This window comes from Dromaius novaehollandiae, chromosome 1, assembly GCF_036370855.1.
Source record: "Dromaius novaehollandiae isolate bDroNov1 chromosome 1, bDroNov1.hap1, whole genome shotgun sequence".
Classification (NCBI taxonomy): Eukaryota; Metazoa; Chordata; class Aves; order Casuariiformes; family Dromaiidae; genus Dromaius; species Dromaius novaehollandiae.
The window spans coordinates 132,261,129-132,277,472 of NC_088098.1; the positions used below are offsets into that span (position 1 = coordinate 132,261,129).

The 16,344-nt window shown below is 54.0% G+C and overlaps 1 protein-coding gene across 3 annotated transcripts; it reads right to left on the reverse strand.

Annotated features, from left to right (window-relative positions):
* Nucleotides 1–1,971: 1,971 nt before the first annotated feature.
* On the reverse strand, nt 1,972–9,896 carry LOC135323802 (uncharacterized). Of its 3 annotated transcripts, none has more exons than XM_064498521.1 (16): nt 9,850–9,896; nt 8,194–8,265; nt 7,925–7,996; nt 7,729–7,827; nt 6,932–7,039; nt 6,437–6,508; nt 5,474–5,512; nt 5,189–5,248; nt 4,689–4,760; nt 4,426–4,497; nt 4,295–4,333; nt 3,847–3,918; nt 3,310–3,381; nt 3,035–3,109; nt 2,548–2,695; nt 1,972–2,353 (listed from the first exon to the last, which is right to left on the reverse strand). In XM_064498521.1, exons 3-16 carry the CDS (start codon nt 7,986–7,988, stop codon nt 1,996–1,998), a joined length of 1,350 nt encoding a protein of 449 aa, XP_064354591.1. In that variant the 5' UTR covers nt 7,989–7,996; nt 8,194–8,265; nt 9,850–9,896; the 3' UTR covers nt 1,972–1,995. The 3 variants fall into 3 exon arrangements, with proteins under 3 accessions (XP_064354591.1, XP_064354582.1, XP_064354600.1); XM_064498512.1 differs by lacking the exon at nt 9,850–9,896 and adding an exon at nt 8,885–9,143; XM_064498530.1 differs by lacking the exons at nt 8,194–8,265; nt 9,850–9,896 and having other exon boundaries at nt 7,921–7,996.
* Nucleotides 9,897–16,344: the final 6,448 nt, after the last annotated feature.

The following is a 16,344-nucleotide window of genomic DNA, read 5'->3' on the forward strand; positions in this document are numbered from 1 at the left end:
ATCCTGCCAAAGGCATTTTGAGTGATACTAACACTGCGCTTGACCTAGAGCTGTTGGGGCTGCTTTCAGCCCTTTCACATCGCTCTTTGCATTGCACCTTGTCAGGGTACAGTGGTTTCAGAGCATCAGAGTGGCAACTCAGCACCTGCTCAGCATGCGCACAGCACTTCACAGCACTTCTGTCAGGCCGTTTGCACCATCGGATCTGCTTCTCCGCTTCTGGCCTCTAAATTATTGGCCAGTCCCTGCCTGGGCAGCCTCTGTCATGTCTGAAGGCCACTGGGTGCTCTCCCTTTGGATACGTCCACACGAGCGTTTCAGCGGAGATCAGGAGCGAGCTGCTGAAGGGAGTCTTCCCACGCTCCCTACCTGCTGAGCTTTGCTCCATCCTGTGCAGAGCTCCCACAGCCCCTTGGCTGGAGCTGAAGGGGAAGGTGGGCTGCAGGCCGGTGCCTCCTGGGTCCTGACTGCTGCCGGGTGCTCAGTGCTGAGACCAGAGGAGAGCTAGCCCCAAATGACGCCCCCTCCAAAGGCATACGGGCTAGACACCGGGTTCGCAGCACCCACTGCCCCGCTCAGCAGATCCTCTGCTGTTCCTGTGTTAAAGCCTCTGCTTTAGAAGTGGTGGCATCGGGGGCATTTCTCAACCAGCCGCTGAGGAGGTGGGAGTTTCCTCCACCTCTCCAGGAGCCTGTGGCAGAATTAGGCTTTGGCTTCTGTGTTTCTGGAGGCCTCCTGCAGTGTCCTAACCCTGAGCTCCTTCCTCCCCTTGCCTCTCCTTGTGCTGAGGAGCCACCACAACCACCTCTGCCTGCCAGCTCACAAACAGCACGGGAAGGATTCCCTTGGTTTGGGCGGCTTGTGCTTTGAGACCCAGTGCCTGAACATCTTCCTGTGAGAAGTGCCGCTCTCCGGAGTGGTGTGTCCCTAGTCCTTACTTGGCTGAGCCTCGTGAGAAGAGGCTGCCGCTTGAATGCCTGTCCCTTAGTGCAGCGTGCAGAGCAAATCCTGCAGCACTTGATGAACATGCGGGGAAGGTGGAGGAGGAGCTGCTTCTTCTGATCCCAGAGGCAAAGGGTTGCTGGGCCACCTGAGAAACATGCTCAAATCTCACCGCTTGCCTTTCCTGTCCTACGCCCTTCCCTCACCAGGTTTCTCAGGGCCACGTGAGCTTCCCACACGACACTGCAGGTGCTGGGGAAGCACCTTCCTGCCATGGCCTTCCTATGGGATCCTACGAGGGCCTTTACTCCTTGCCCTCTCCTGCAAGCTGGCAGTAGGGGTGACAAATGTTTTTTGAGGTGGCAACTGTTTGCTTGTCATCCTCGGGAAAGGTAAGAGACCACTTTTGCCCCCTTGAAAGAGAGCACAGAGGAGCCTGGGCTTTCCTCCAAATACAGCTGTATTCCCTTTTTGGCCTTACCGCTGCTATTCATGGCTTGAACGTTTGGGAGGAGAGCAATGCCATTTCTGTGGGTCTTTGTGCCATTTTTAAGGCCAGTACCGTTCTTCCTGTCACAGTCCTTTTCACTCTCTTGCCCAACCAGCCCCCTCTCACTTTGCTCTACTCAAAGACGGTCAGCTTCTGTGCACGGAAGACCATTGCGCTAACCCCCAGCAGCCTCTGGTCTCACTTTAGCACTCCTCTAACTCATTGCTCAGAGCTGCACAGCCATCCTTTGCAGCACCTCCTTCCCCTCTCAGTCCCCACATCCACCAGGATTCAGTGGAGCACTCCCAGGGAGTTCACGGATAACCATTTGCGTGCCATGTCTCATCCACGCTCCCCCATTCGGATGAATGAAACCTTAATGACAGCCCGAGCTGGGAAACTACATTGATAATGGGAACGAGGGCAGCCCTTGAGGGAGGGCAACTCTCTGACAGCCCCTCTCACTCATCCAACCCTGCCGTAAGCGCTGTGCATTACACCCAGACACAGAGGACCAAAACAGCCAAGGACTCGCACCGTTTTAGCCCACCATTTTTATTATTCTATTCGGAATATGCATCTGAAGTACAATATCCCTCTTGGTAACGAAAACACACACACTTGGAATGATCGCCTTGGGGAAAATCCCGGGAAATGCAGATATTTGAGGAACAGCCATAACCACCATCTGAGTTGCTCTGGCATCTAGGCTGAAATGAACTTTTCGAATTCATGGCATCAAATAACTGGGCAAGCTCTGTCGCAAAGTTCACCGGAAGGCGCCTGGAGCTGTTGTTGAAATTTTCATTTTCTAGGGTGAGCCCATCCTTTTCTCTGTCACTCCCTGGTTTTGCTCTGCCTTCCTCTGTGCTTGACTCCTCTCTGTTGGAGGCAGCGGCAGGGTTAGCTGGCATCGCTTCTCTGCAACAACGAAAATGGCTTTCAGGAAAGAGCACTCACTGCTAGGAAGGAAGAGTCCGCTTAAGAAAGCTAACAGCAGACGTCTCAACAGAGTCCTCTCAACAGCTCACCAGGCACTCCACCATACTATCACTACACATGCTTTGTTGCTAAAACACGGAAAATAGAAAGAATGTCGGAAAAGAACAACTCACTGTTTTCTCTTCCTCAGCCGGAAAGTAACTATGCAAGTCAGCACCACGGCAAACACTACGGAACCCGAGACTGCAGCGCTCAGGACCAAACGCTGCTTTTGTTGCGCTTTATGAGCTGCAGCCTGGGCATCTTTGTCACCAGCAAGGCCTGCAGGAAAGGAGACAATCCCATACATGCCTGGGTTCTGCAGGACTGATAATCTCACTGGGTGGCTGGGATTTCCAGGCAATTTTACATGCCGTGGTGTTGCTATCGCTGATTCTGGTCTCTTGGCAGCGGCGGACAAGAAAGCTCATTGACACTTCTCAGGGGCAAGAGCCCACTGGCCAGTGAAAGCCTGAACTAGCGCTACCCCTACCTGTGCCCCTGGGCTTCAGGGAGGGCATGTGTGCTGGGCACCTTGCATTCCCCAGGAGGGCAATAAAAGAGGGAAAAGGAGAAAATACTAATAGAAAAATCAAAAGGAAAGGAAGACAGATTACTTACCCCTGCGATCTCCCTGAGGCTCAAGCAGAGGCTTCAGCCCCTGAGAAGCTGGAGAAACACTGCCTTCAGGGACATCTGTCATGACACACAGAGGAGAAAAGGGTGAAATACCTGTGGCAATATACTTGTTTGCAAGGGAAGTGTAGTGAACTGACAGAGATCTTGTAACGACCTGGGACACGTGTAGGTCTAGGTTCTCACAGCTCTGGAGAACCCTTCCTGACCTTTAGGTAGGGACATGGCACCCTCAAAATAAACCAAGAGTCACAACTCACCTCTGGGATTCCCCAGAGACTCAAAATCAGAGTCCAGATGAGAAGATAAATCTCCACCACCTATGGCCACATCTGTAACCAAACACACGAGAACAGCTCCCATTACATATTTCCGTACACTTCTTCAGATTTGAATGGTAGTGAATGCAGGGGGAAAATATAATCCCACCAAGGAACTTGTCGGGCCCTTCCACTCCTGAGCATCTTGCAAACGCACACCGGGTGCGCGCATGGGCATCGTATGGGTGTAAATTTGACAATGCACAGAACTGCCAGGGGAAAGCACACCCTGCAGTTCACAGAAGCTGCAAACACAAACACCAACAAGCCTGCTGGCTTTGCCGTAGGCACTTGAAGAAGCACAAGGCTGGAGGAGCCAGGCAAAGCGCCCACCGCAGATCTCTGAAGCCCTCCCAAAGCCCACTCTGCTCTTTTGCAGGCATGAGCCTCGGCCAAGGACTGAAGCTACACGGCCCGTGAATACAACTCCGAAACCAAAGGCTCCTCCCAGGAAGTGAATACATCTCCACCACTTACTCCTGGCATGCCCCTGAGGCTCAGAAGTGGGATCCAGCTGGGAACCTAGAAGGCCACCGCCTGCAGGAACACCTGTAAGCAAACACAGACAAGACAAGTTTTCATTACGTCGTGCAACATGCTTCCGCGGAAGTGACGTGCCGGGAATGGGGGACACACATGTAGTCTGAGAGTCTTCCAGCCACAATAGGGCCAGGGGTACTTGTTGGCTGGGACCTGGCGCCTCCCCAAAATCCTCCGTTGAGGCGCAACCCAGCAGCCCCCAAGCACCCCCAGGACAAACACACGGCCCCCCGCTGCTATGGAAAGCCAAATGGAAGTGAATGGAAGGGGGGGGCCATGATGGGACATATATGTAGGTCGCGAGTCTCAAAGCTGTGGAGGGGCAGAGAGGACCTTCTGCCTGGCACCTGGCAGCTCTCAAAGGAAAGAAATGCTCACAACTTACCCCTGGGACTCCCCTGCGGCTCTAAACCGCTTGGACCACCTGCAGAGGAAGTATGAAGCACAAGTTCACGGGAACAAAATAGCACAAGGAAAGTTCTTGTTCTTTCAGGGAAGTAAAAATTGACTACGTACCCCTGGGAAGACCTGGAGGCTCAGCAACAGCATCCAGCTGAGAAGCTGGATAAGCCCTCTGCAGGGAAACAGCTGTAATCAAAAACACAGGAGAAACACCTCCATTTGAGCTTGAGATATAGCTTTTCAAGTCAATGGCAGCACACGGAAGGGGAAAAAGGGATACACATATAGCTCTAGATACCTAAAGCTGACAAGGTACCTGGCTGATATTTTGTCCGTGACATGGAAGCTCTCAAAGAAGCTAAATATTCATGACTTACATGCACGACCATCTCGAGGTTCAAAATGGGGATCCAGCTGAGAAGCTGCATGCCCATCAATGTCGGCCACATCTGTAACCAGACACAGATTTGAATGGTAGCGAATGGCGGCGAGGAACATAGCATTACACCAAGGCCCTTGTCATGCCCTTCCACTCACGAGCATCTTGCAAACGCTCACCGGGTGCATGCACAGGCACCGTATGGGTACCAATCTAAGCAGGCACAGACCTGCTGCGGGAAAGCACGCCCTGGAGTTCACGCAAGCTGTAAACTCAACCCCAACAAGCCCGCTGGCTCTGCAGCAGGCTTTGGAAGCAGCACAAAGACTTTGCAAGGCAAAGCACCCCGGGGCACATCTCTCAAGGCCTCCCGAGTCCCACTCTGCTTTTCTCTGGCTCTGAGCATCAGCTGACGACTTACTCAGTTACACTCCATACCAGGAAAAGTTGGAAACGTAAAAGCTTCTTCTAGGAAGTGAATACACCTTGACCACTTACCCCGGGGATCCTCCCGAGGCTCAGGAAGAGGAAACAGCCAGAATGATGGATAACCATTGCCTACAGACAGAGCAGAAACCCGACACAGAGGTCGCAAGTTTTCCTTACAAGCTGCTACCAAGTTCTTCACAGAGCAGTTGTAATGACTGGAAGGGGGGGTCACGTCATGACACGGGACATATATGTAGGTCAATAGTCCCAAAGCTGTCCCAAAGTGGAGGGGCAGAGAGGACCTTTTGCCTGGCACCTGGCAGCTCTCAAAGGAAAAAAATGCTCACAACTTACCCCTGGGACTCCCCTGCGGCTGAAAAGCTCTTGGACGACCTGCAGAGGAAGTATGAAGTACAACTTCATGGGAACAAAATAGCACAAGGAAAGTTCTTGTTCTTTCAGGGAAGTAAAAATTTGCTATGTACCCCTGGGGAGACCCAGAGGCTCAGCAACAGGATGCAGCTGAGAAGCTGGATACCTGTCAACTTCAGCCACATCTGTAACCAAACACAGATGGGAACAGTTCTCATTATCTAATTCTATAGTCTTCTTCTGATTTGAAGGCTGGGGATATGATGATGAATGATAGGGAACATATAATTACACCATAGCACCTCTCTCTCCCTTCCAGTCATGCACATCATGCGCATCTTGAGCTGCTGGGGGAAAGGACGCCCCGGAGCTCACCCAAGCTGTAAACTCAACCCCATCATGCCAGCCCAGTTGGCAGCAGGCACTGGAAGCAGCACAGGCTCAGGGGGACTCGCCAACAGCGCTTTGCGAGCCAAGGCACCCAGCGCAGATCTTCCAAGCCTTTCTGAGTTGCACTCTGCTCTTTTTGGTGTCTGAACATTGGCCAAGCACTTGTTCAGTCAAATGTCACATGCAGAAGATATTGAAAACGAACGCTCATTCCACACATGCAGTTTGAGAGTCTCCCAGCTGCAGGAGGGCCAGCGGCACTCGCTGGCTGGGACCTGGCGCCTCTCAAGTCCTGCATCCGGGCGCTATACGACAGCCCTCAAGCACCCCCAGGACAAACACGCGGGCCCTCAGCACCTTCTTCCAGGGAGGTCTCTAACATCCACCAAGGAAGCCAGGACCCTGCAAAGGGGCAACCCTCAGCACCGCAGGACATGAAGGATCGTTTACACTGCGCGGGCACAAGAGCTCCCCGGCCAGCGAAAGGCCAAAGCGGCGCCAGGAAAGGCATGCTTCTGGTCTTGCCAGGGAAGGGACGGTCCCCTGAGGACTCACCTCCAGCATCTTCCCAAGCCTTCGGTCCCGCATCCGGCCAAGCACCAGCATCGCCATCGCCGCCAGGCACCGCTGCAAACCCCCGCGGGGACGACAGCTCCTGTCACCCAGCGCCAGGCACTGCACCAGGCACAGCTCTCGCCCCCGGCCCCCGGCACCCCCCAGCGCACCCCCCTCCCCCGCGGCCTCCTTCCCCAAATGGCAAAGCTCCAAAATCTCTGAGAGCTGCGTGGTGTGGGAAGTGAGGCTATCTAATAGGACCCACAAAGGTTTATATGTACATGTCTGGCACACTAATTGCAATCATCTCTGCACACCAGAGACAGAAATCATCTTCAGAAAGCCGCTCCTGGCTTGTTTTAGAACACTTCCAATGCCCTAACACTTTAACATTTGGCCGCTGACATGATGTGTAGTAGCAGGCCCCAAGGGAAGAGCCTGCAGACACACAGGGATTTTGATTTCCTGCAGTGGATGACAATGGACAGCAAGTACCTGGCATGCCTGTTGCTTGAACTGCCTCTCTTTCTTCATCGGAGACTGGCAGGCTGTGACTGCCTCCTGCCGGAAAGGTCTCCTTCTCCAGGGTCTCCTGATGATTCTCTTTGGAAAGAAAGCAAGACAGCTTGATTAGAAGGAACTGATCCTCATCACTTCCTCATGGTATCTTCAGGAGGCAATACTTTTCAAAAGGCTTCAGTAAAAAGCTCAGAAACAAAACCTGGCATTTCAGGGTGGGCACCTGGTCACTAGCCCAATGTGTCCTTTGTAGAGAAAAATCAAAGCACACAAAATCTTCCCGATAACCAATACAGGCAGCAACACCTGCTGTACGGGTGGGGAGACGAGACAATTGCATGTGATCCTCTCATTCTCACTCCACTTGGTGCCTTTTTGAGAATTGGCACGATGACATTGAATCCTTTCCTTCAAAGAGGGCAGGAAAAAGCTGTAGCCGGTTCAGCTGGGGGAAAAGGCCTTCTGAGAACCAAGGCTCATCATGCCAACTCCACCACACAGTACGCATAACAGTCACATACAGTACACTGAGCCCCAAGCTCTTGCCACTATATTCAGGGCGCTTTCACAAACATGGTGAAGAACACGCTCGTATAAGAGACCCTCAACAAGCTCTGCGGCTTGCCAATGCCTGCGAGGTGTGACGTGGTGCGTCACTGCGGGGAGGCTCTGATCGATCCCTTTCTCCTGCGTAAGCCACAGCTCATCCATAGCTGTTTCTAAAACCTCAAGTTTACAATGATTACACTTAGCACAGAGTGAAATCTACCCACCAGCTGCTCCCTCCAAGTCCTTCAAGATTTCCTGTAGGACTTCAGAAGATTCCTGAGAGGACTTTCCCATTTTGGCCTCATACTGTGCTCTTTGCGGACCTAAACAGAAAGCATTAAGTTAAATGGCACACGAACAAGATATGCACAAGTAAATGCTGTTTCTTTCAAGTAAACCAAATACTGACTACTTACTTACCCGTGGCATGCTGCCAAGGCTCTAGAAAAGGATCCAGCCGAGAAGCCAGAGAAGCCCTCCTCATGGCTACATCTGTACACCAATGGGAAATGTTTTCATTACATATTGCAATATACTTCCTCATAAGTGAATTGCTGGGAATGGAAAGGGATCATGTAATCACATGGGACATATAAGTAGGTTGAGACTCTCAGGGCTGCAAAGGGGCCTGGGAGACCTGTTGGGGGACACCTGGCAGCTCTCAAAGAAAGTAAATATGGAAGACTTACCCGTGGGAATCTCCTGAGGCTCAAAACCAGCACCCAGCCGAGAAACAGGATAGCCATCCTCTACAGCCACATCTGTAACCAAACACAGATGGGAACAGCACCTGTCACATATACAGACCAATCTATCTATATACCTGTACATATATATATAGTGGCCTCCCTCCAGGGACATCAGGAATTTTACATGCTGCAACACACCTCTGCAGAAGTGAACTGCTGGTAATGGAAGGGCAATGGGGGACACACACGCAGCTCGAGAGTCTCGCACCTGAAGAGCAGCCCAGGACCTGCTGGCTGGGACCGGGCAGCTCCCATAATCCTCTGTCGAGGCGACACCCAACACCCCGCAAGGACCCCCGGGACAAGGGCACAGCCGCTCCGCGCCTCCCCGCGGGAGTTCCGCGTCCTGCCTGCCCCGCGGACGCCTGCCCGCGCCGCTAGTACGGCCCGGTCCGCCCCAGCGCCGGCACCGCGCTGCCCCGCGCAGCGCCGCCCTCCCTCCGCGGCCCCACGAGCCTCGCCGAGCCGCTCCCGGCCCCCGCCGCCGCCTCCCGTCGCCCCGCAGCCCGGCAGGCGCCTCCCGCCGCCCCCGGCCGCCCCGGCCGCTCGCCGGCCGGCCCCGCGGCCCCCAGGCTGCCGCGCCGCGCCGTGCGGGGGCGGCGCTGCCTCCGTCGCCGCCCGCCCGCCCTACCTGGGCCCGGCGCTGCCCGCGGAGCAGCCCGGCTGTCCCGGGCACGCAGGGCCGCCAGGAGGCCGAGCAGCAGCAGCAGGCGACGCCCGGGGCCGGACGCCCCCCGCGCTCGCACCATGCTGCCCGTCGCCAGCAGCCGCCCCCCGCCGGCGCCCTCGAGCAACGCGCGCGCGGAGCGGCGTCTGCGGGGCGCGGCGCGGCACAACGCACCGCAGCGGAAAGCACCGCACCGCAGCGGAAAGCACCGCACCGCACTGCACCGCACTGCACTGCACCGCAGCGGAAAGCACCGCACCGCAGCGCAAAGCAGCGCACTGCCCCGCAGCACAACGCAACACCGCGCAGCACAACGCAGCACAATGCACCGCGGGGCCCCTCTGTGAGCTCAGGGGCGCCCTCCGCGCGCCTCCGCGGCGGCCCGCGCTCCCTCCGCGCGCCGGCGCCGGCGCCGGCGCCGCCCTGTGCGGGCAGCCCGGGCATGCTGGCGGCCGGGGGTGCTGCTGCCGCCCTCGAGGAGCCCCTCGGGGGCAGCCCGGCTCTCTGCCCACACGCTCGCGCCCCTGCGCTCGCCTCGCTGCTCGGCAGCTCCGCGCCAGCGCCTGCTCCGGCCTCGCTCGCTGCTCTCCTTCCCGCCCCCGCTGCCGCCGCTCTGCTCCAGCGCCAGCGCTAGCGCCAGCTGTGCACTTCCGGAGCTGGCCCAGGGGCAGCTGCTGACAGGCGGGGGGGCTCCAGTGCCAAGCCTGTGCCCCAGCTCTCCTCCCCCGTCCAGCTGGGATTCCGCCTCCCGCTTCCTTGCTGGCACCACTGCCTCTGTCCCCTTTGCTTTGGGACCAACATTTCAGGCCTCCTTGGGCCTTGGGACATCCTAGAACTGCTAAAGCCCTAAAGAAACGTTACATCAAAATGGTTTATTTCTAGCTGTGTGTTGCCAGTTTGGCAAAAGAGCTCATGTATCCCTAACTGACCTGTCCTCCATGTAATGCAAAAAATCCCGCCCACTGGTCAAAAAGCCCCATGCCCGGGTGAAGACCCCTGCCCTGAGCATGCGTAGTAGTAAAATGGTGTGTAAGCAGTCTTATAGTTGTCTGTAAATCACTACCCAATCAGTGTAAAAGGGAAAGTTGCAAACCTTGCAATGTGTTTGTATAAATGCTACTTGAAAAGGTGGGGGGGTGTGCTTGATTTGTGGGAAACCACCGAGCACCCAGGCTTGCGCAATGCTGAACTAAATAAGCCAGTGTCTCTCCCGAGTGTGTAATTATTGGCTTATTGCACAACAGGCAACGAATCCATGTTTTGGACAGCGCTCCTGGGGGCTTTGGGTGCTCTCTCTCAGCAAGGAGGAGGTGCTGACGCCCTCACGTATATCCTGGCCCCGGCGGCTGGACTCTGTGAGCATGGCTTGTGTGTCTTGCCAGCCTCCCCTCTTTATGTTGAAGAGGGTCACCAGGCCACCTGTGGATTTCAGGAGCTCCTGGATGCAGTGTGGCTGGAGGAAGAACTGTCGCCTGTGATTCTGGCGTGGCCAGCTGAGAAGATCGTAGTATCTCTGAGCATGTGTGCTGGCTCAGGCTTGACTTCTCTGCCATAGCTGCATGTCTGTGAGGAACTGTACCTCGGGAGGGAGGTCAAAAGAATGAACAGGACATTACAAGATAAAATCACAAAGGTATGCCCACACACTGGCCTAAAATGGCCAGAAGCCCTAAACTTAGCTCTGTGGGACATACAAAATGCTCCACAACAACCCGTAGGACTACCACCAGCCGAAATTCTCTTTGGGAGACCTTTAGCTATACGAGGGACTTCGATTCCAGCTAAGAGCAGCCTGTTAGACGGAGATGAATGACAAAGCCAGTGTGTTCTAAGTATGCAAAAAAGGTTTGAAAAGCTTAAAAAATATGCTCAGTGCTATCAATCCACACCACCTGAAATACAAGTGCCTGGTATACAGCCTGGGGCTGAAGTTTTAGTTAAAGTATTTTTAGGAAAATCCAAGTTAAAACCTAAATGGGAACGGCCATATACTGTCCTACTATGTTCCAATTTTGCTGTTAAAGTTAAACTGTACTTGTATATATTCGGAAAGGCTGTGTGTGTATGAGAACCCTTTGTAGTCTTATATTCGTAGAGGACATTGCTGTAAATACAAGTAATCGCTCAAATATTTGTGCTGGTAACTTTACCAAGATTATGCGATGCGACTCTAGTTGTTCAGCTCCTGGTATGTCTTATCCATTATTACAGTCTAATTACACATTGAGTCAAGACTGACTGCCTACCCCCATCGGAATGAATCTTACATTGGTGGAGAAACTACTGCAACATGATGAGCTGCGTCAACTGCTAGAACGCATCTGAAACAATGGACAAAAAGCTCTAATCACCGCTCATCATGATACGGAAGAGATACAGGACATCTTGGAAAGGGTGAAGCAGGACAGGGAACATCATGGGTGGGAAACTCTTCTGGGATGGTCACCAACTGCAACAGGGATTCATACTCACGTGTTGCGCCCAGTAGTAGTTGTGTTAAGTTTAACCGTGTTATGCCTATTACTTACGATCATATTATACATAAGATTATGGAAAGTGATAGCATGCCTTGAAAGCCTTTGAGAACTCTGTCTAAAGTATTAGCAGGGATGCTTAATAGAAACAAAGGGAGGACTGTTAAAGAATATTGAACTGGAACCATCTAGAGGTAACCACTTAGCACAACTTATGCAAACCTTGCTTAGCATGAGTAGCTAAATTTGCTGAAGCCTTAGGCCACACTCAGATAATGTGAGGAACTTTCAGCTAGTCCAGTAAGAAAGGGCCCCAGGACCGGTTCAAGGTGGAAAGATAAGGAAGCTTACGAGGAAGGTAAGGCCATCAGCAGAAGCCGCCACCGTAAAGATAAGGAAAACCAGGCTGCCTAGAGACAGCAGTGGGACCCAGTGAAGAACAGGAAGCCCCCAGAGCCAAATAGGATGATTGGTCTGAAGCTTTGCATGGGGTGTGGGGATCTTAGATTGTGAAGGTATAATTGCCCAGGGATTTCTTTGTTCGGGGTGCCTCTTGGGAGGCAGCCAGCTCAACCTGTAATTCCTGCCCGTGCATCATTACATTTTATTGAATTTGCTTTGATTTGGCTCCAAACTTCTCAGCGGGAACCTAGGGTCGGACTCTGTTATGGTGGCTGGCGAGCGTAATTTTCCATAGCAGTGTGTGCTTTGAAGAGCTGGGACAGTCGTGGTTTAGTCAAGTGGTGGCTTGTAGTCTTGGCAAGAAGGTATTGGCCTGGACGTGTCTCTCTGAGAGAGGGGTGAGTGTTGGCGGCCCTGGTGATGAGGGCAACATCACCTTTGGGAAGGGCAGGAAAGAGAAGGGAAGGGCAGGGAGTTTCCTCCATCTTTCCTGTCTTCTGGTAGGTTTGGGATTCGTGGGCTGTGGTGGAGCAGCAGAGCTGAGTGTGCCCAGCCGCCTCCCGCTGGGTTTCCCAGCAGAAGCACTGACCCTGTGTCTTAAGCACGAGCTCTTCTGTTCCAAGTCCATGGATTCCATTTCCATTGATTGATTTCCGAATTGCAAAAGCTTGGGTGCAGGGGAGGCAGGAAAGGTCTGCGAGGAAAGAGTCGGTGGCCCAGAAGAACGTGCACAGGCAGGGAGGCAGCTTTCTGCAAACGGCATTTCTGTCTTTACTCATGTTTCGGCTTGTGTGTCCCCCGACTCCTACAATGACGTCACGGGAGCGTGAAGGGCTCCGTTGTGCAAGCCTGGCCGTAACTAGCACGCAGAGGGGTTCTGTCGGTTCCCAGGCTCTGACGTGCATTGTCCTCCTGGACACGAGTTTTATATGCCCGAGGTGCAAATGCTTCTCTTCCTGCAGGACCGAAGTTTCCAAAGGCAAGGAGGTGGCTTTGGAAGAAAGCCTGGACGTGCAGGCGCTGGCACAGTGTTTTTTTCTTCTCAGAGCTTGTTGCCTCCTTCTTTGCAGAGTCCAAGGCTGCTCTTCAGCTCCGAGGTACTTTGCTGTGGGCTTTGTTAGACTTGAGGAGGCAAAGAACGCCTCTGCCTCTGGAGGGGGCTGGGAAGGAGGCTCTTGTGGAGTGTGCTCCGGTCCACAGGGCTGGTCTGTGGGACTTCGTGGCATGACTCCGTTTCCTTCCTCTTCCTGGGAAATGCCATTCCTCTGTCCCCATGAGCACTTCCCTGACTCCAAGCCAGTCTTTTTGGGTGTTCTCCCTTGCAGACTCCTTTGAGACGAGGGGGCAGGTGACCAATTTAATTTTCCTCGCCCCAGAGTTTTCAAGCTGGAACCACCTCCCATTGCTAGGGACTTGGTTTTTCCTCGAAGGCAGTTTGGTCTGTGTTCCTATTTCCCCGTGCCGGGAGGCATTTCTTCTGCTTTTCTGTGGAGCAGTTGTTTGCAGATAACAGCTCTGTTGCTCACCGCCTTCTGTTTTGGCTGCACGTTCAACAGCACGGGTGTTTAGGATGCTGGCCAGGCCCTTGTAGCTCTTGCTGGCCGAAGGAGGCCAGCGTGGGCTTCTCTGGGTGTGTGCCCCCGAGAAAGGGGAGTGTGTGGGCAAAGACATGTGCTGCCTTGCATGAAAGCGCAGAATTGCTTCTGTAGCAGTCTCAGTGCTCGTCTACAGTGGCACAGTCACTTTGGCAGCTGTCCGGAGAGAAGACTTCGTCTCCCCAGACATCTGCCTACTTCCAGAACGTTGCCTATCTGCATACCGGAGAATTAGGCCATTGATGGTTATCTTGACACTACCCTTCTGCAACAGAGAAACCCTCTTCTGTAGGTGAGCAGCAGAGACAGAAACACAAATGCCCCAGTCCCATCACACCCGCCCTCCAGCTTGGTCTCTGCAGCACCTGACTCAGGGCTTTCTCAGAACAGCCGCTCAAACTCCGCCTAAAACCATTTCAGTTCAACAGTCCTGTGTTATGCATCCGTACTGCTTGTCCGTGGGAAGTATGGTGCTGGAGTGAGACTCACCTGCTGGGTTACCCTCAGATTGCTGCCTTCCTATGGAGAATGTGAGAACAAGTCCTGCAACTTGCCCTTGTAAAGGCTCTGTAAAAGTCATTAACACGCCACGAATAGTCTCAGGTGCTGAGTGGACTGAGAGCTGCAATAGCAGAGGCTTTGTGTTTGGCTCGCTCTGGCGATGCTTGGCTTGTGTGAACATGGTGGTTTAGCCAGGGGCCTCCCTGGGCCCAGCGAGTCTCTTGCATCATGTGACGCTGCCGCTCTTCCTCCTTTAGTCTCTGTGTAGGGCCAAAGGGGTGTAAGTGCATCCCAAGAGGAAGAGGCGAGCAGGAGGAGGAAAGCATGTCAAGAACCCATCCTCTGCATGTGCACACAGCTGCCAATACTTGCTCACTTGTGCCAGCTGCCCCTCAGAATTGTTTTTTTCTTTTAAATGGCTGATGAGTAGGTGTAACTTCTGCGGCTTCATGTTTTGCTGCTCTGTTTAGTAGTCTGTAGGCAGTAGTCCTCAACAGGCAATGAGTTTAGTGACCATGTCGAGCTAGGTGTGTCTGAATGGAGGATGGATGAGCTACACATCCCGTCTCTGGAAAGCTGCTCGTTCACAGGACAGGAGAACTACTGCGAGACTGCTACGGGCAGCTGTTTAGTCTCCCCACAGGAGACCAAGTGCTTGCTCCCCTGCCAGAGGGGGACAGTCTCTTCATTCAAGTGTCCGTCTTCTCCCCACAGGGGAAGCAATGCGCATGTTTTGGTGTAATCTGGTGAAAAAAACCACACTCCCAGTGCTTTGCATTTGTTTTCCTAGCCTTTGCAAGTCATAGCTGTTAAAGACGTGCAGAAAGAGTCCTTTTTTTCAGGACCTCCTGCTTGTTTCGAAGGGCCCGGAAAGGGGCAATGGGAGAGCTGTTGGGGTGTCGTGCACAGAGTGCCTTCTTTGAGGGGCCTTCTTCTCCCGTTGTCCTGTACCTCTCATTCCAAAGTTCCCATTCCCCAGTGCAATCACCTCTTAGCATGCCAGAAAGAAAGAGTGGAGGGGGCACAGCCATATGTGCCACAGCAGCCTTTTGAGAGTTGAACCCAGGTCCACTGGAAACCAAAACCCTCCCCAGAGCTCACCTCTTGACCTTCATGCAGGAGAAATTGGGGATGCCTTGTGAATCATAACCTTCTTCAGAACCTCGCTGCACAATGCCCCCAGCAGAGCAGGCCTTTTACCTTCTCTGGTACCTGTTGCCCACAGTAATAAATCCTGCCAAAGGCATTTTGAGTGATACTAATACTGCGCTTGACCTAGAGCTGTTGGGGCTGCTTTCAGCCCTTTCACATCGCTCTTTGCATTGCACCTTGTCAGGGTACAGTGGTTTCAGAGCATCAGAGTGGCAACTCAGCACCTGCTCAGCATGCGCACAGCACTTCACAGCACTTCTGTCAGGCCATTTGCACCATCGGATCTGCTTCTCCGCTTCTGGCCTCTAAATTATTGGCCAGTCCCTGCCTGGGCAGCCTCTGTCATGTCTGAAGGCCACTGGGTGCTCTCCCTTTGGATACGTCCACACGAGCGTTTCAGCGGAGATCAGGAGCGAGCTGCTGAAGGGAGTCTTCCCACGCTCCCTACCTGCTGAGCTTTGCTCCATCCTGTGCAGAGCTCCCACAGCCCCTTGGCTGGAGCTGAAGGGGAAGGTGGGCTGCAGGCCGGTGCCTCCTGGGTCCTGACTGCTGCCGGGTGCTCAGTGCTGAGACCAGAGGAGAGCTAGCCCCAAATGACGCCCCCTCCAAAGGCATACGGGCTAGACACCGGGTTCGCAGCACCCACTGCCCCGCTCAGCAGATCCTCTGCTGTTCCTGTGTTAAAGCCTCTGCTTTAGAAGTGGTGGCATCGGGGGCATTTCTCAACCAGCCGCTGAGGAGGTGGGAGTTTCCTCCACCTCTCCAGGAGCCTGTGGCAGAATTAGGCTTTGGCTTCTGTGTTTCTGGAGGCCTCCTGCAGTGTCCTAACCCTGAGCTCCTTCCTCCCCTTGCCTCTCCTTGTGCTGAGGAGCCACCACAACCACCTCTGCCTGCCAGCTCACAAACAGCACGGGAAGGATTCCCTTGGTTTGGGCGGCTTGTGCTTTGAGACCCAGTGCCTGAACATCTTCCTGTGAGAAGTGCCGCTCTCCGGAGTGGTGTGTCCCTAGTCCTTACTTGGCTGAGCCTCGTGAGAAGAGGCTGCCGCTTGAATGCCTGTCCCTTAGTGCAGCGTGCAGAGCAAATCCTGCAGCACTTGATGAACATGCAGGGAAGGTGGAGGAGGAGCTGCTTCTTCTGATCCCAGAGGCAAAGGGTTGCTGGGCCACCTGAGAAACATGCTCAAATCTCACCGCTTGCCTTTCCTGTCCTACGCCCTTCCCTCACCAGGTTTCTCAGGGCCACGTGAGCTTCCCACACGACACTGCAGGTGCTGGGGAAGCACCTTCCTGCCATGGCC